The 20,442-nt window shown below is 41.6% G+C and overlaps 1 protein-coding gene across 1 annotated transcript in view; it reads left to right on the forward strand.

Moving 5' to 3' along the window:
* The first annotated feature begins 2,986 nt into the window (after positions 1-2,986).
* gse1b (Gse1 coiled-coil protein b) overlaps positions 2,987-20,442 on the forward strand; it is a 168,361-nt gene continuing 150,905 nt past the window's right edge. The window contains exon 1 of the mRNA XM_085372779.1: positions 2,987-5,891. Coding sequence (XP_085228905.1) covers positions 3,381-5,891 — 2,511 coding nt within the window. The 5' untranslated portion in view covers positions 2,987-3,380. The remainder of the gene's footprint in view (positions 5,892-20,442) is intronic.

Raw genomic sequence — 20,442 nt, forward strand, 5'->3', positions numbered from 1 at the left:
AAACAATGACGATGACACTATAAGGGAGCAGATAATGGGGGAGTGCATTCGCTGTGGTGACTCTCCATCAAGTAACTGAACTTGTGACTCTTTGGCTTGATTCACTTTATGTGTTGCCTCGCTGTAATGGCATGTACACCCTCACTTCCTGCCTGGCAGGATACAGAGCTGTGGCTGGAAGCTAAGCGTGGCTGTTATTTCTGGTGAAAAGGTATCTGCCACTTTTAAACCTTTACTTTGAAAAAAAAAGTAAATGTTGAAGTTGACAAAAACACTACAAAATTATTTTTTTTCAAGTGATAATAATGGAATTAATAAATTAGGCAAAATATAAATGGAAGGGGTTTAGACTTGGGTAGTTTATTGGGCTCTAATGTAACAAGACTTAAGTGGTAACCAGTTATTCTCAGCAAACACAAATATTACAAGTGTCTGATATAAACCAGCATGAAAATATTTTGGAAAAATGCACATCTTTTGTGAACAGCCCCCCCAAATTGACAGCAGAACAGTATTTTCAAAAGAGAGGTACAGAGAGAGGAAAGAGGACTGAGCTATGTGACTAAAGTTACAAAAAGAGTCAGGGGTGTCAATCAGACTCAGTCTGTTTGAGTCCAGCAAGTCCTGTGGGAGAGGCCTAATCAGTCAAAATAAGAGAAAACATCTGTGTAGGTGTAGCTGAGCATTATGACATGGACAAATAGGCTTTGATAGAAAGAGCAGGTATGAAAAGTAGAAGATTTCCTACTGGTGGGTATAAAGTGATAAAGAGAGACCTGAGGAAGGTGTTAGATGGCACTACTTTTCTTGTTAAGAAAAAAAACCATACAGTTGATTTGGGGATGTTTAGTGTAAAACAACCAAACTTTGAGAGAAATTAAATCACAGAGGTTTTATTATATTAGACTCAAGCATTGCAAGTGCTGTAGGTTACAACCACTGTCCAGCTGAAAATGACCCACAGTCAGCAGGTTATATGAGTTTTGCTATTTTAATTCTTTTTAGGCTTTGAAACAGAACTTTCTTGCAGAGTTCTCCCATTTGATGGTAGATAAAGGTAATAGTAATCCGTTTCCCATTTGCCTCTTATTGATATGTGTAATTTCCAGGAGGTCTCACTGGTGAACCGTGGAGTCCTGTGGTATAACAGTAAAATAATGCCTCCCATATGTCCATTAAAGCACAGGCACATGCAGGACATTGAAGTAATGCATCCAAACAGACACATTCAAAAATCTCTGAGTTTAGAGGTAGTTTTTTTTTAATTTAAATAAAGAATAGAAATCAAAAACATAGAACAAGAACAAAATGAAATTTTATGCATTTTAAAGCACATTGGCAGGTGTCCCCTCCCTCAGTGCGCACACTCACATGCACAAAGCGTAGTGTCTGTGCCCTCCCCCCACTTCTGTCATCACCTTCTTCTGACAAACCTCCTGGAGGCCCTACACTACTCAACAAGAGGATTTCATTCAAATCACTTGCAATCTGCATTCCTTTGCTCCTCTTATAACCCTACGGTGTTTTTCTTCTGCTCATCTATGATTTGCTTGCATGAGCCTCTAACTGGCTGGGCAGAGGGATTTCCCAGATGATGCAGTACCAAAGCCTGACGGTACAAGGCAGTATTGTAAATCTATGTTGACTACAAGCCACTAGTGTTTGAGTATGTGTTAGGAATAACTTTAAGCCAGAAAAGAGCAACTAGAGTATGCAATTTAAATGCAAAACAGCAATAGATCAGAGCACCTTCTTTGGTTTACTTCATTCTTAACCTGTGCTCATCTCTGTGTGCATGATCAATCACATTTTTCTGAGATTTCTTGAGGAGGATACAGTTTTCTTCAGGTGGCACAGTAGCGATAATGACATGATAGTGGAGGAGATAATGGAGAAGTGCAGAAATAGAAAGTGGTAGCCTCTGACTCTCTGACATCAGTGGATCACTGAACAGCAGATGAGCCCACAATGGGACAGACAGTCATAATTGTTTTTGCTTACTGTTGTGGTCTTATTGCTGGACTTGTCCTGCTGCCCAGTCTTGTTGTGTAAAATGCTAAAGGTCAGCAAAGGGAAGAGTGGGCGTATGTTAGAGGGAGGTCAATTTTGGTTCACAGCCCTCTTTATCACCTCTTTTAGGGGACTGATCTTTCTGTGTGTGTGTTGACTTTTATATCTGCTTTCTGTGTGAATCTACCCTTTGAATATTCTGCCTTCCCACTTCTGTCAAAGCATTCTTTAAACTCTTTTTGTAAAGGTGCTATATTAATAAAGTGTCATTAGTACTGCTGCTTCTACTACTACTATTATTATTGTTATTATTATTATTATTATTATTATTATTATTATTATTATTATTAATTGTTGTCTAGGAGTTCAGAATTATTTTGATATGAAAGCAAAAGTGCTTGCATACTTGTCATAAAAGAATAACTGTATAACTCTCCTACGTTTCATTTCACCCAGTAAACAAACATTAAAAATCACCAAATAATGTAGTCTAAATTCTAAATAACACTAAAAACTTACTGGGAATTAATATCCACTAATTTGTTGATATATGTAAACAGACCACGTTTCTGGAAAATCAGTTTTATACATTATCTTAATCTATTAATTCGAATACATTAAAATATATATATATATATTTTTTAAAAATCCATAAATATCTATGCGTAATTAAATTAACAAAAGTCTGCTTTTGAAAAAAAAATATTCACCTTTGTGCATGGAAAAAAGTGTTCATGGAAAGTTTATCCTACACCGTTTCCCTAATGGGTTTTTGAGGTTTTGCTCACAGGTGATCCACGAAGGAGCCTGATCGTCGGGCTGATGCACGCCCCCTGTAAACTGTGGACATCCTGTGCATGGTCAGTACTTTGATGCATCGGCAGCTACTGAAGGAATGTGTGCTCTCTGTAAAATTATTACTGGGGCTGACAGGGGGTGGAGGTTTCCTTTGGGGTGTCGAAGCGGGTCCCATGAATTGAGGATGGCGCTGTGTACAGTGTGAGCGAGTTAGCAGCCAAAGTTACATGGCGCAGGCAGGAAAGTTTGCAGGAGAGGCGGACAGTGATTCCAAGTTTTTCTTCTGTCATACCCACGGATGCCGAGTGCAATAATGTGGACTACAGTCTTCAGATAACAAGGACTACTGGGATGTTTTATGGATGTTTTGCTTGAAAAATAACAGTTAACGGTTTTCTGCGGTTGCCGCACGCTGTCGTTTCAATGGACTATCATCTATCTTATCACTCAGTGAGTAACTTGAACAGAAATTGACTGCATGGTTTCTCTGACTTGGGCACAAGTGTGCATCACGAATATGAGTGTGTTGTTGACGTTATGCCATGTAGCCTAGCCTTACATGTTGTGAAACAATGAACTACCCCCGTGACCAGGAATTGGCACCCTTATCTCGGAAACACCGACTCATGGCTGCAGCTATGCCCGGTGAAGACAGCACATTGCCCGGTAACATTTCCAGGACTGATCGGAATGGATTGGGGGGACTTGTTCACTGTTTTATATGTGGAAGCGGAGTTACACCGGGGAAGGAATTAAGGTTACAAGTGGCATATCAAAAAGAGAGGATCCCCTTTTTCCCGTTTCTCCAAAATCAGGAGCCAGCCCCGGGTGCGTGTGAAGTGAGCCCAGATGGTCATGTACTGGTGTGCGCTGTATGTCACTGCTTTCTAACGGAGCAGTGGAACTCTTTCGAGCGGAGCAGGACACCCATTGAGAAGCGCATGTACTGGCTGAAACGTCCGTACCAGTGCGACTCTCGTCGGGTCCCACAGGAGTGGAACATCTCCTATGATTTGGAGAGGAGGATCAGTGTCAGTAGCCAAAACTACGACGGGGGCGCAGAGTCTGATTTCTCTTCTTTTTCAGAAAACGAGAACATTTCAGATCAGGAGATGGATTTTGCCTACAGAGTCGGTGTGGGCAAAGACAAGTTTGTAAGAGCATCTGGAAAATCGCCCAGAGACAGCAGCAGGAAGAACAATGGTATCGGTATTAAAAACAGCCCAGATACACAGCGGGCAGTGCGTTACCCGGTGGGTGTTTATAGGGCGCAGGGATCGCCAAAAGCGGAGAGTGCTCTGACGGCGAGGCGCAGTGCTAAAATTATGAACAATATCTGTCAATCACCAGAATCTTTGGCAAAGTCCCAGGAGAGATTCCCCCGGCGATGCTATGACAGCTCGCTCTCTGACACACCAGTGCAAGACAACGGGGTCATTATGCGCAACAGGCGGTGGCTGGAGGAGGAGAATGTCAGACATGTGGAGTCGCATCAGATCCAGCGTGTAGCCGACAGCAGCTGTGCTCCTTCCAAGCATCCATCGCTGCTGTACCAGGGAAAAGGCGAGGAGAACTCCAGCACTTCTGCGTCTTCTGCTGGCACCGCTGCTGTCATCTCTAAACGTAACACGGCTCCTCCCAGGGAGAATAACTCTGACAACTCTGAAGATGAGATTAACATTACAAGCGATGACGACAGGGAATCGTATGACCGCAAAACAGACCGCACAACACAACGTAGACCTGTTGCAGATCAGCCACACCACACTGCAAACTCCAGTCCAGAAGAGTGTGTGTGTTACATCTGTGGCGCTGGGCTCAGACATGATGGACGTTTTAAAGTCAGTGTTCAGAAACAAGAGAGGGCACAGGGTGAGCCCTTCTTTCCCTTCTTGTGGCTTCACTCCCCACCCCATAATGCAATACCTATTAGTCCAGCAGGTATAACCTTTGTCTGTGGCAGCTGTCACACCTCTCTCTTGCAGCAGTGGCAGAGCTTTCAGCTGGCTGATGTGCCTGTCCTTCAGCGTTTGTATGTAGTCCCCCTCAACCAGACCACAACTGGACTTCATTCTTCCCAGTTTCATCAGCAGGAGGGAAAATCCTCAGGGTCCATGGAATGCATACCTGAACCTAAGGCTTCCCACGAGGCCTGCTTCCTTTGTGGACAGGAGTGTGGAGGAGACATGAGAGTAGCATATGCACAGGCAGGGGTTGGCAAATCCCGTGGTGTGATGTACTTTCCTTTCATTAATATGTTGCCTTGCCCCCCTAATGCACAGGGAGTGAGGAACGGCCGTGTGCACTGCTGTCCTCAGTGCCATTTTATCCTGGAGGAGATCTGGAGTGCGTATCGACTTAGCCTCAGTGAAGACCTCATCACCTCTGTCAGCTCATTCCTTGTCAGGTACCATGCTGCCATGTCTATCGATGTCTCTGGATCAGCCCACCCTCAAACAGGGGTGGCTTCACATCCCAGCACCTCCATGTCAGTGTGCTACCTGTGTGGAGCTGAGCTGTGTGCAGGAGGAGAGTACCAGCTACATGTTAACCCGCCTGGTCGCTGTGGTGAGAGGGAGCCTTTCTTTCCATTTCTCACTGTCCATCCTCCTGCACCCCATGCCAAGCCAGTTGATGCCACAGGTCTGGTGTCAGCCTGTAAGCTTTGCTACCATGACCTGCATGCTCAGTGGGCCCAGCACGAGAGCAAAGGTCTAGGTCAGCCCACCCCTTCTACCTCTAGCTCATCCAGTGCCAACCCCCAACCACCCAGTTCACCCTGGGCACGCCAGTACAGCTGTGAGGTTTTTGTGTGCTTCTTCTGCAGGCAGGAGCAGCGCAGGCAAGGTAGGCTGTGCGCTGTTACTGTGGCCAGACTACCTGTGTTCTTATATGCACCTCGCAGCACACGCATGCTCCTTGTGGATGATGGCAGGAGGTTGGTGATTGGCTCATGTAAGGAATGTAAGGCAATGGTGCAGGTGGGACAGAACATGCAGCAGGACAGGGCTAGGCTGGAGCCCGGAGCCTCAGATGGGGAGAGGAAAGAACAAGAATCAACGCCGCCACAGTCTAGACATAAGGTAAGAAGGAGAAAAAAGCTGTTTGAGAGATGGCACAGTCATATTCTTTTTTTCCTACTGTTTTAAATTTTGCTCTGTTCATTCCAAAACCCAGTATGCTGGGATTTGGATTGACTTGAGTATGCTGGGATTTGAGCTGTCAGTGCAAACTGTGTTTGTCCTAATGCAACCTCTGAGTCAAATTAAAAGGGGTGATAAAGAACTGCAGGGAAATAATTATGTTAAATAAATTAATATCACTGAAAGTCCTTGAAGTTTAGTGCAATGATGTACTCTGCATTGGGAATAACAGTAGTTTTGTGTGAATGTCTCAGTAAGTGGAGACTGAAAGCACTCAGATATTTTACTTCTATAAAGAACAGAGGAAAGCTATGGTGACAAAAGCAGTCCTGTATTTGCTTTTTTTTTGGTTAAAACATGACTAAGTGGGTCTCACCTGAATAGTTTATTTTGATTTGAGCTCATTCACTCAGGAGCATTTTGAAGGAATTTAATGTAAAGATTAGGGCAATAATAATAAAAATTCTCAAGAGATTTATGAAGAAAAAAGAAGCCAGCACTTCTAATCAGGTTTGTGGTACTTTATGTATATACTTAATTTCCTTCACCAGCTTTAGAATTGGATTACCAGTCTGTCACCAACAGGGATTTGTACAATTAAAGTTCAGTTTTACTTTTATTCAATTTTGATACTAAAAAATAAATAAATAGAGTGAGGTAAAGAAATTGTGCATTAACGTCTTTCTCTTTTTAAATTGATTTGTTTAATTGCTCTACCTATTCATATTTACAGTAAATGTATACACAGATATTGGCAATGATCTTCGCTAAAGTAGGTAGCAAAGTAAATGGTAAATGGACTGGTTCTTATATAGCGTGCGTCTATTCTACCTAAGCACTCAAAGCGCTCTGTACAAACCGAGCTGGTACTTTCCCAGACCTGCATTCATTCATGTGTTGTGACATTTTTACCCAGATTCTTCCCATATTAGGGTGATCTGGCAGCGTTTTCTGTGTAAAGCTACTGTGCATTAATCTGCTGGTTTTATGACAAATAACCTTGTATCATAAGAAGTAATTTCGATGCAATAAACTCTTAGCATAAGTGGTCCACAAAATGATAGCAAAATTTAATTTTACCAGATGATCAACAGCAAATTTTCTGACTGTGTGGTTGTATAGGGGACCAGTGTGGGTCAATCAAGGATAGTGACGTGTTAATGAAGAGCTGAGGAGACAGCCAGCTGGCTCTATGAACAGATCTGTCTTGCAAACAAGCACTGACACACTGACCACACAGGACATGTGAAGAACATCTGTGGATGCTATTCAGGTTGCGGATTGGAGCTGTCTATCTAATATCTCCCTCTTCTCTGTAAAGAAGTGCTAGGTGACAGTTAGCATCGGTGTCACAAAAAAAAGAAAACAATCTAATGCACTTCATTATCCTGAACTAACATGCAAATGCTTAACGAAATTTTGAGTCATATGCTGTAAAGAAAGATGTGTCATTAGTAACCCAGATGATGCTTGGAAAATCCCGCCATGGTTAGTTAAACATCTGGAGTTCAGACGTGTGTCTATAGAAATGTGTTATTAACAGCTTAGTTGTTTAATTGAGGGGAAAAAAGATGGACTTGGGTCATATTGGTAGGCACTCGAATTGTGAGTGATAAAGTTGTGCTGCAGAGTCCATGCTGCCTTTTGCTAAATCCAAAGTTAAATCTTTATTCTGTGTCTAAGCATTCACATGTGAGCTAGATGAGCTCATAACAGTCACATGAGAGGGGATACTCCAGATATATATATAGTGTGATATAGTGCAGGGTTTTCTCTCCACTAAGGCTAGTGGATCATAAGGTTGGTTACATGAGAACAGTGGCAGCATGAGCAGAGGTTTGGGTGATCATTCTGGATTGGGATGTTTGCAGGTGGCACAGCCGGTTTTGGCCTGTGTGAGGCAATGACCTCATGGCTGAGAAAGTGCCAGTGTTTCTGTGGGCAAGGGGCAACAGGTGCTTTGTCCTCTAGTGTCATGCTGTATGCTTGAGAGGATCTGTCATCACAGGGATTTCGGCTGTCAGGAGGGAGTGCCCATCTGGTTCCCCTTAGTGCAGTGTGTTTGGTAAAAGGGGCTGTATAAATATAAACACTATTCTATTCTGTTCTATTCTATACTTATACTCATACTTATAACTGCAATATGAAGTGTCAGATTGTTGAAATATATATTTGCTTGTTTTGCGAGATACAGATTAACACGTGAAATAAGAGCCAGAATGTTATATGCAGATATACTGACAAACATAAGTAATGGGTCGCTATCATGCTCTGTGTTGTGCTACTGTGTGTTTAATTAGTATGTTGGACACGACCTTTGACAGGTCCAACATGTTAACCTTTGACAGGTGCATAAGTATAGACTTCCAGCCTGCGACTGGGGAGGGGCAGCTGGTCAGCAGATCTTCCACTCGCACTCAGTGAGACAGATGTCCGCTGAGTTGCATTTCGCAAACGGTTTACAGTTTTATTCAGTGGTTTGGGAAATGCCTGGACAAACACTTTTTCTTTTTCAAAATATAAATCTTAAACAGATTGAAAGTATATAACCCTCTATCGCAAACAGATTTTTCAAACTGCGTTTTCCCCAGTGTTACTCCACAACTATTTTTTACACTGTTTATTAGGGGGAAAAGAAGAAAGCCATAATGTTTATTTTCTGATTACACTGTTTCAGATGAGTGTTTTTTCAGCTCTGGTCAATTTTGAATAAGTTAGTTTGTAATGCTGTTAAAGTGTGCTGTGTTGCAGTGTGCTCTTATTATGTGCACCGCATAGACTAGACTGAAAAGCAAAACACTTTATAAGACCGCACAACAGCAAGACAGTATATTTACTAATGCATGCTAAAAATCAACAAGGTGCATTTTGTTTTTTATTAAAAATGCTGCTCTTTTTCTACATACACAAGTTTTTGTGATTGAAGCCATACAGCACAATTTTAAATGTACCTGTAAACTCTCCGTTTCCATAGAGAGCAGAATTTTGCACTTCAAGACATAGAAGGCAGGTTAAAGGACGAGTAATCGTTTACCTGACGGTTTGTGAGATGACTGCTGTTGTGAATCAGTGGCTATACATACAAATGTGTGTGTTTTTAAGCAGTTTAAGTAGTTGTTTGATTGATCAGTTAAGTGCAGCTCTCTTTCTTATAGTCATATTGATGTCCAAATGATGCATTAAATTGCACCTTCAGTTTTCTTTACGTTTGTTTATCTTACATGTATTTAATTACTCAAATGTATAGTGTGAATCTACAAAATGAATAAAGTAGACGGTGACAGTAGTTTTCCTTTCCAAATCGCACAATAACTGCACATTTGATCAGTCTGCTTGGCAACAACTGCAAACATGCAGCCATGAAGTCATAAAGTACCATCTTCATCTTCAAGAAGAAGAAGAAGAACAGAGTGTCCGCCCACAGATGGTGTAGCTTTCAAAATGTGAGGCTTTTAGCTAAACCCACTGTCTCCTTGCAACTATTGGTGTGTCTAGTGTTTGTACAATGACATAAAAGATCGACACAGCAAATAAAATAATAGCTAGCTAGACACACTGATAAAATCTGCATGATTGATCTGTCTGTCGGGGTATCCACATGACGTTTATATTTGAGTGGCGGTGTGCTGGAGGCTGTTTCGGGTGGATTGTTATTGGTGATCCGCTCCGAGGGCAGAGACAGATTTCTACATCTCAAATCACTCAATTGCTTTGTGTGTACGCAGTAGTGTGTTATTTAAGGTGTGTCTGTAGTTTACTGTGTGCTTACAGGAAGTATTGGCTTAAAAAAGATGAATATTACATTCTCACTGTCACGGTAAAAACACATCAGCATCTTGACAGTTTCACCAGGGAAGATTTATAGCTTAATGAAAGAAGTGACTCCAACATTAAATTTAGATTTGATGTTAACTGTGAATGAATTAATGGAAGTATTTGAAAAAAGAAGAATTGGAGGCTGAGAGAAGGTGAGCGGGTTAATTGGATTTAAATTGCAGCCAGAAGAAAATCGGAAAAATGGGATTCTTAAAATATCTTCATGAAAGGAAATATTACAGCACGCCAACCGCAGAGTGTTTTACACAGTCCTTGCCTGTGTGGAACAAAGTGTCTTTGAGTGTGCATGTGTTTGTTCAAAACCAGTCATGTTGCGTGGATTGTGTAAAGTTTCTGCAGCTGTGGTTCTGTCCTCCGCTAGCAGTGCAGTTTGACGGGCAGCCTTGCGTTTCTCCTGGGATCCTCTGGGATTTGAGAGGCTTAATTTCAAAGCTGCTGGAGGTGGATTTTGATTTAGCTTTCAAAGCTTTACTCAGTCTCTTCCCGCTAGCCTTTACCCAGTGCTGCATTCTTGCCCATATCTGACTGGACAGATCAGATCATACATGGAGTAGATGAGATTGAGGTATTCCAGTGTTTCATGTCTTACCTTTTATGGCTCATCCTCGAAATCACAAACCTATACACCTCTAAGAGCAAATGTTTTTGGACCTTTTGGAATTGTAAGGATTTCTGCATGGACTACTATGTATAAATGTTGTCTGAGCTTCATCCAAATCACAGTCTAGATGAGTTGTAGACCAATTTTGTGAGCAATCCATTTCGGAAAGCCTTTCTATTTTTTATGCACCTTTAAATATATTCTGTCACTTGTTAGCCTAATGTTGTGCTTACTTTAACAAGCCCTGATTATAGTCATTTAGACTTCGATTATAGTTATTGAGAAAATTGAATGTAAATTATTTTTTTCACTGTTTCATGTTGACATTGCTCTCAGAGAGGAAGGTTTTTCACATGAGTAAAGTTGTTTTTATGCAGTTTGATTTGAGTTTAGGAAACGCAAAGAGATGGAAAGAAAGCAGTGCTGCTGCAGAGGCTCAAAATACTGGTAATCAGTTAAGACTGTGTGAGTTACAATGCAACTGGGAACCTTTAGCGAGATCAACAGTAAAGATTAGAGGATGTGGAGCTACTTTGTCATTCCTGTTGATCATATACATGAAAGTATAAGCTGGTAGCCCCATCTGTGTACCAAACGGGATTGGTTTAAAAATGAATTATCAGTTGTACTTATTAAAACTAATGCAGGAATAAAGTGGACTAGACAATAGGACGTTGGAAATTAAGTCACCAAAGTGGATGTACAGTGTCAACATAAGCTTGTGTGCGTTTCTCAGCTATGAACAGGTATGTGGGAATTTTGCTTCTGCTTCATTGTTCAGCGTATCTTGATCACTTTGCCCTATTGAGTCTGTGGAGTGTACGACATGATCATTAAATTCCATGCACAGATGTATTTAAAGTTGTATTAGTGTTAATGTTTTTCTCATTTGTTATATACAAATGTCAATCGACAAATGTGCTCCCCTAAAGATGTCTCTGTTAAAGCCTTAAATATGTTTTAGATCAGCTTAAGGGGGAAAGCTGCTGATTTCACTCACCAGAATCTGTTTATAAATCATTGGAAGTACAAAGCGTTCCATAAATCTTTTGAAACTCCAGAGGAATAAATTGCCTCAAGTGATGCGACTGTTACCTTTGTATAAAAGTTGTGTGAGAACACGTGATTAAATAATTGGGATTGTTTCTGTTTAACCCATTTAAACCATTTTTTTTGTCGAATTTTGGCACCTGTATTTCTTTTTTTTTTTTTTTCAACCTTTTTTTTGTATGATATTTTAAGGCTTGTTCAAATGTGTAAATACGGTAAATCTGTTTGTCATATATTGCTCCTCCACTTCACATGGCCTTTTTTGTAAATTCTTCTGTGTTGCTTGCATGGCGTTGCAATGTTTAAGAGTGGTTAGGCTATAAAGGCAGTCGCCCTGTGCCAGACTTAGATATGGGCACGATCCAGTAGTAAACCTGGTTTGACTGTGGTAATTATAGAGGACAGTGCAATGCAACTATAGCTCAACCCTCTCTACCAGCTGCACTCTAACCATGGCATACATTCACCCACAATCACAGACTAACACTTACATATGCACAAAGAGTAATGTTTCTGATCATTTACATACTGAACAGCTGCAAGCATGTGTGAATGTGTGTCTTTGCGCACACGTGTGTCTACCAGGTGGTTGGGAGCAATGGCAGGTGTTCGCTCTCGTGTTGGCAAAGGCAGCTGGATTGTGCCACAGCTGTGCAAGTGTGCACTCTGTGTGTGTGTGTGTGTGTGTGTGTGTGTGTGTGTGTGTGTGTGTGTGTGTGTGTGTGTGTGTGTGTGTGTGTGTGTGTGTGTGTGGTTTTGCACCTGGATGCAACTGGACTGTGTGTGTGTGTGTGTGTGTGTGTGTGTGTGTGTGTGTGTGTGTGTGTGTGACACAGCACAGTAGCTAATAGCAGACCTATTTCCTTGCCAGACATTCAACATGTAACTTGCACTCTCAGTTGACTGGATATTATTCATTGCTATTAAGTGCTAGTCATTAGTCTTGGTCTTCTAGATCTGCCTAAATGTGATTTTTCATTCTTTGGCTCTTCCCCTTCATTTCCCACTTTGCTCTTGCCCTGCTGCCCTGCTGATATTTTTAATGGGGTGAAGAGAGAGAGAGAGAAGATTCAACCTTACCCTGCTGTCAGGACAACTGAAGATGTCAGCTGGAGACTAAAGAGTGGACTAAATATACTACACACCCTCTTCCCCTCCGCTCAGCAAACAGGGGCTCTGACTCCTGGCTCTGACCAACCAATTGCCAGATCGCTTCACCTCTTTCTGTCAGCCGACCAATGAAGAGATAAAGATGAACATTACTGGTGATCTTCTGGGAGCGTATTTTGGCTGAGGATGACATTCCCTTCTTAGATTACTCCCTCCTCCTGCAAGCATCCCCAAGTGCTGGCCGTGACCTCCTTCACCAGCACCCCCACACATGCCGCTCAGCCACCTGGTTTCACACATACTCAGTTTGTCCTGCCAGCTTCAGGACAGCTGGGAAGAAGGAGACAGAGAGGGAGCTTTGGACTGAGCCTCCCATGAAGCCAGAGACTTTTGCGTGTCTGGAAGAATCCAGACTATACAGACTAGCCTTGCCACATTTAGTATTATCTGATCTCTACACTGTACATCAAAGTAGTAATGTTGAAGTGATCGCACAATTGTGGTACTGCTGCAATTTTAGGCAGCGCCTGTTTAAAAAAACTTACTTAGGTCAGTGGCTACATTTGACCTTTAGTTTGGATTGAGGTTGAGTTACCTTTAGTTATCCAGAGCATCATGCAAACAAGGAAAGGTGATATAAACTTCCACCTACCTTTACTTAACATACCGTTAAGTGGAGAGTCACAGAAACACAAACACACATGCATGGACACACGCAAACACACAGGCATAGTCAGAAGACTTTGTGAATAGTTTCCATGGGTGAATTTTCCCCACACTGACGTGACCAGGCTATGAGTCAGAAATAAACTGATACAGTTTCTGCATCTGTCTGACAGATAGATACCACAGACACTTCCAGAAGGCCTGTCATTATTTATTTGTTACTTTTTGCCCGCTATCTCTTTCAAGCATGCCATTTGCACTGTTGACATGTTATTAATATAGGTTTCACGTGGCAGTTTACCACTGCTGGTCATGTCTATGACTTACTGAAAGCATATCTAACCTAATCCAAGGCTGCGAGGCTAGTATTATCCTAACATGCAACCTGCCAGCTCGGTCAGTGGCATATCCCACATGGTCAAGAGTTGTGTGCGATGTGGAGCGATGTGCTAGTCATGGTTGATGTGCAGAGCTTACTTTCAAGGCCACAGCGAAGGAGTAAGCCACCAAAGAAGATTTGAGCTGTCAAATGATCTGAAAACCTCTTCATGTGGAGCTCCATCATTACAGTCTCATGTCAGGATTTATTGACAATGCTATTGAGTCAGAATATTTCTTAAGAGGAGCCATAACACAAACTATTGGAAAAGATGGCAAGTATAACGTTAGAGAAACCTTTACCATAAGTGTTGTGACGAGTATGATGTGGAAACCATCATCCTCAGATAGCTGCCATTATAAAAGGCTTAACTTGTTACGAAAGCTCACAGAGGCAGAGGGGTACTAGATGTATTCATGTTCCCCTCTTCTACAGGGGGCTATAAAATTGCACTTGGCTTGACTTGGGTGTCAAAGGTTGCTTTTTTTCCCCTTTCTTTTTCCTTATTCTTGTTCTTCCAGCTGTGTCCTCTGTCCATCTTTCTCCTTCTCTCCCTCATCCCCCTTCACCTCATTCATCTACCCCCCCCCCCCCCCCCCCCCCCACACACACACACACACACACACACACACTCTTTGTTTTTCTCCCCACCTCCGTCCTCCTCTTCATCTCTCCCTGTGGTATTAGCAGGGCCACATGTTGCTGGCTTCTCCTGGTGGTGTGAGCCCCATGGCAGGCCCTGGCTCCAGGCTGACGCGTTACTCAGTGTGTCTCCGTGTGTGTATGTGTGTATGAGAGGGAGAAGTGTAATGTGTTCCTGCATGCCTAACAGTCGGTGAGTGTGTGCCTGTGTGCGCGCACGCGTGTGTGTGTGTGTGTGTGTGTGTGTGTGTGTGTGTGTGTGTGTGTGAGGCCGCTAACACAGTAACCTGATAGTGGTGCGGCTGAGCAGTACAGAGCAGAGCAGTGCTGTGATTTATCCCGCGGGCCCAGCAGATGGCTGCAACAGGAGTTTGTTTAAGTTTGCTTCAGAGCCGGGCAAGCAGCCAGGAGCATAGAGAAAGCTTGCCAGAAAAATGTTCACTGACTCTGGATGCCTAACCACACCACTCCCCCTCTCCCTTTTCTACCCCCCCCCCCCCTCCCGCCGCCTCTTACCCCTCACAGCCCCCTCAGTCCAACACACACACATACAGAAACACACATGCTCTTGCAGACTTTCTGTCGCTACTCTTCTTTTACCCCTCTCTAATTTCTCTCTTTCCTCCCATCTGTTTTACACACATGCTTACATACATATGCACATTTACACACACACACGCACAGGCTCTATGTTGTGTGTGCTTCTGTGCTCTTTTGGCAACATCCCTGGTGGAGACATGAGCTCACACCTCAGGAGGGGGCATTCAAACTGAAGAGGTGTCCATTCTGGTGGTGATCTTCTGAACACAACCATATGACTGAAACTTTGCATGTAGAAGAGAGATGGAGGATCTCTGGAGCATAAACACCAACAGAGGCGCATATGCAGAGCTACACACTATACCATGTGTAGATGATTTATGAGGTCCAGTTGGACTTTTTTTTTTCATTTTAAGATTTCCACACATGGGCTTTTCTTCTGTCTCTCTCGTTCAAGCGCTTCGTGTCTGCTTGCAAAGGTGATGACAAGTTCTCTCGCATCACTTCAGGTCACCAAGGTGATAACTGATGACCTCACTGTCCACACATCAGCATCACTTTTTCTACTTTATCTGTCTCTGGTCCTTTACTTTCCTCTGTCAATCATACTTCTCTTTTAGACACAGTTTAGTGACAAAGGTCTAAGGACATTATAGTTAAATCAGGCAGCAGACATTAGCCAGGCAAAGAGACACACATTTTTTGAGCATTTTTTTAGACTGAGTTAGTGAGCAAAGCTGCAAAATGTATGAACGTTTTTAACTTGAAATCAGCACTTATGTGCTGAAGGGCTTTGTGGTTGTTGTTTTTTTTCACTCGATCAACCACAAAGTTGAGTCCAGGTCCTTGTATGGAAGCCAGCTTTACATGTTTTCATGCAGTAAGAAATGTTGACTACATTTCTAAAAAAAAAAAAAGAAGTTAATTGACCTCCTACTTACCATTTTACCAAGTGACCTATTTAGTGAACTTCAGTTAGGTTAATTTGCATGTATGTTGTTTTGCTTATGTTTGTACATACTATATGTATAGTGTCTTGGTTTTTTAGTAGGGCATAAAAATCATAATTATATAATATCTATTATATCTCTACATTTACTTATTTGTGGATCTTAAAGATTAACTCTAGACCAGCTGTCCCCAACCATTTTATGTCCGACAATATTTTCACGGACCGGCCTTTAAGGTGTCGCGGATAAATACAACAAAATAAAACCAGTACCAAAATAATATGATTTATTCATAACACACTTGGAAATACCCAGGGAAACAACGTAAAAAACGATAAAAAATAACGATAAAAACCCTGAAAACCATAAATTTCACACCTGAGCCTCAACTCTCGCGCCCGGTACCAAACGACTCACGGACCGGAACAGGTCTATGGCCCGGGGGTTGGGGACCACTGCTCTAGACCATTACAAAGTTTGTCACACTGTCAGGATTTCTGTAGATTTGTGACATCTGCTAAGTGCTTTTTTTTTTCATCAGCATTATTCTATACTTTTTTCTGTCTTAAAAATAAATATTTTGTTTTACATTTTCACAGAAAAATACATATTTTTATTCTATCCATTTATTTTCCTTTTTAGGATGTTAATTTCTTTTTACTTTGCTTTTGTGGACCATATAATTAATTGTGTTTCTTTGATTATATATACACATCTGTTGAACTGAATTGTTTCTGTTCTTTTTGTTGCATTCTCATATGGTCTGTAACCTGTAACCTTCTCCAGTTCAGCGAGAGTATGAAGAAGGTGGCTATTGAAGTCATGCATACACACAAACTGTGGAGGGAGGGTGAGCCTTGTGAGTGCATAAGTATGAGTAATGTGTATATGTATGTATGACTAATTGTGTGAAGCTGTCGGGGTCATTGAGATTTGGCTCAGAACTTTATTTCCTCTAAACATAAGCCATTCTCACTGCCTGTTGTGCCTTCAGGTCAGAGACACAGCTGAATGCTATCTGTGCCGTGTAAGCATGCAGAGTTTGTTAAGGATAACAATCATATGTTTGCATTCCTGGTGGTGTTATTCTACATGCAGAACAGTTGTGTGTTGTCTTGTATTATGGGTTTCATAATTGGTACAAATTATAGAGAAGTACGAAGTCCTCTGCTAAGAAAAGGCGATAATTAATATGTCCAAATGCAAGGAGAGCTGCTAGTCTTACTCTGTAAAAGAGCAGAGAAATATTTGCAAACTGTTTTATTTTACCTGAACAATATGTAAAAATAAATAAATAATAATAATAATGATAACACCACCCAGCTATTAAACCCTTAATATCTAATGTGTCCTATTTGAGTTTTTGAGATTTCTACATCATCAGTGTGATCCCCCCCTCCCCCCTTAGATAATCTGCACAATACACTTAAAGCAAATATATTGAATATATTTAATTCATTATTTATAAAGAATTGTCAGAGTGATCAACAAACACACTTAGAATTTTCTGGCAGTAATTTGATGTTTCTGGCTTTAATGGTTATAAAACATGTCTTTCAGCTCATTTGCGACATTTAAGTGCAGCTGGTAGAGAGGGACATTTAATCTATGTCTCTTCAGATTACAACAAATAAACATGCAGCTGTGAACAGGGGAATCGATTTAATATGCTTTTAGATCATTATTTTAAAATGAAATGATGCTTAAAATACAGACTTGCAAGGGGACACCAGCTGTACCAGCAATGAGTTCTCAGAGCACATGCATCTTTGGTAAAACTTTGCAACTGTATCCTGCATGTTGACAATATCCCTCCACAGAGAGACCCATATAAACACCTGCCAAAGGAGTTAAAACCACTTGTGTGGTAGTTCTCGCTACAGTGGGGGCTCGATTTCAAGTCATTTTTCACCAAAGTGCTTTCCAATTGATTAGTATACCAAATTGTTATAACACACAAACTGACTCACTGATGTTATCTATAACTTAAAATGACATATTGGTGCCCTCAAGTGCTACTACAGCCAACACAAAACATTTTTGTGTGCTACTGCAGGCATTTGATTTTAAAACCCACTCAAATATGAACAGGTCACAACGAGCAGGAAGGACAAAAGGAGGAGACGAGTAATAAAGATCAAAGTGTTTGTATGCACTGTATCTTCCCACAGCTGTGCTCCTTGATACCCTCAGAGGAGAGCGAGGTCACAGCAGGTCACAGGTCAGGTAGATTAGCAACCTGCTAATGAATATTTATCTGTCAAGATTGTACTCACTTGACACAGAGGTGCCTCTTATCAGACTCATTCCTTAATTGTGCTCGTGCTCTTATATTGCCTTCGTGTGGCATATATTTTTAAATCAGCATTGTAACTTGGATATATACTGAAGGAGAGTTTATTTATTATGTCTTTATTCTAAAATTTCATTAGGCCAGTTTGATGTAGGCCAGCATTTAACAACTTGGCACATGCTGACACTAAATCCTTTTTGCATTTCTTTCTTTTTAATGGATTTATTATTGTAGGGTCTTTACCTTACAGTATAAAGTACCTTGATTGAATTGCTTTTATCCAATGCACTCTAGGAGGCAGGCATTGGCGGTTTGGTGCACAAACAGGAACAGTGAATTACTCATAGATCCCCTCCAGACACGTAAATGAAATATATGAATGTGGTTTGAAGTAAGCAAAACTCTAGTGTTTTTCAAGTGGATTCTGCATCTTTTAAAGATAGTTTATTTTATTATTCATGTCCTCGCTATTTTGTGTATATAACATACTCTGTTGGATCCAGACCAGGTGGGCTTCTCTGTGAGCCAGTTGTTGTCCACCTGTCGGTCTGCCTGATGAGAGCAATAAGCACAGCAATTTCTGCAGACCAGAGCCTCAGACAGACTGACGCTGGCTGAACAGTGATCAGATGCTGTTTGACTTTAGCTCAATGTGAAACATGTGTCCTCAGTGTTGGACTCAGTGCAGGCCTTGAATGAGCTCCCACGATGCACGGCTCCACAGGTGTCAGAGTCGTCCAGAGTTGTGTATGAGGTCTAGTTCAAACGTGCACAAGCATATTTTTTTTCCTTTGTCCCTTCTTTGTTCTCCAAAATTAGTTTCCTCCACACAAGCACAAAACAAAATTGAAGCATGCTGTTAAGAGCAAGAATCAAACAAACAGGCAGAGATGTCACTTTAATCCAAAGTCAAGTTGGCCAATGAGAAGCAGTAAATAACAGATAAAACCTTCCCCTGTCTATATGTTTACACTGCAAACATTTGTAGTTGGAAAGCTTTTCCCAGAGCTACGTTTTCAATGACCTTTAACTGTTTGTGGGGGGAAAAAGGAAAACGCAGGGATAAAGGTACAGTTTTAAAAATACTATCATAGGTGTGGGTAGGGCTGGATAAGGTTGCAATTGTGTATGAAAAAGAGTATGAGCTTTCCAGTATCTGTCAGTACAGATCAAAGCAATTTTTTTCTCTGTTGTTTTCCTGTACTTGGCTGAGTAAGTGTGCCTGGACTCAGAGCTGCTTTTATGGAGTGTTGCTGAGCCGGTCAGTGGTCTGGGCCTACATGCATGGCTGTGGTCCTGTTGGATCTCTGTGATAGGCTGTTAAAGCCGACTGACAATCCCGCTTTACAAGCTGCTATACATCAACCATTAGACCTGCTGCAACCGTGGGAACACAGACATATGTGTTTGTACATGTGTGTGGGTCTGAGTCAGTGACTTGCGGGGATCTGTGTGTAGCAGAAACAGGGCCTGCTGCTGAATGATAAGGCCTGCTGACCTTGTAACCTCAAACTCACTGTGACGAGGTCATATCGAATTACACCTAGCCAAATGTTCCCTGTCTGCGGGCTTTAACACAGGAAGGTCTAACCCCTGGAACAGAAACCTTTTCTAACCCAGTGATGGATGGTCGTCTTCTCCTCAACCTCATGTCCAATAAACACAGACAAATGGACAAACAGGACACATGACCACAGCGGAGGACTCGTGATATGAAGCTAATCTTTTCCTTGTGAAAACAATACAGGTTCTGTTTAACTGCAGAAGATTGCAAATTGGCATATGCTGCATATTTATTCACTACATTATGAGGTGCTTCCTGTTTTATGAAGGTACACCAGCCTGACTTATTGGTAATAGAATAGACGAATCATAAAATGTGAATTCTCATGTTTCGCTTAATTTGTTACAGCGCTGTTTGACAAAACCAAATTATAATTACAATAATTTCTTTGTGAAGATTACCAAGTGTATCGAGGAATAGGCTAAATGTGAAACTCCTCGTATCAAAGTCTTATCCTGTCTTCCTTCTCTTACCCCAAGCAGTCATGGCTGATGGCCACCCCTCCGTGCGCTGGTTCTGACAGAGGTTTCTTCCTGTTAAAAGGGAGTTTTTTTCCTTCCCACTGTCGCCAAAGTGCTTGCTCATAGGGGACATATGATTGTTGGGTTTTTCTCTGTATGTATTATTGTAGAGTCTGTCTTGAATTAAAAGTGTCTCTCAGCATGATAATAAACTGAAACGATCAGCTTTTTTAGAGTCAATCACTCTGTCAGTAAAAAAATGTGTTAACATTTTTTGCACGATTTCCATTAATCTCCTAGCTTATCGTGTGTCCACCTGGTGTGTGTCACTAGGACATATAGGTGAGAGTGGGGGGACGATGTGTATGCAGGAGCAGATTTTTCCCTGTGTGTGGCAT

Source organism: Diplotaxodon limnothrissa, linkage group LG1, assembly GCF_057381915.1.
Source record: "Diplotaxodon limnothrissa isolate DT_005_m linkage group LG1, D_limnothrissa_male_GT1.1, whole genome shotgun sequence".
In the NCBI taxonomy this organism is placed as follows: domain Eukaryota; kingdom Metazoa; phylum Chordata; class Actinopteri; order Cichliformes; family Cichlidae; genus Diplotaxodon; species Diplotaxodon limnothrissa.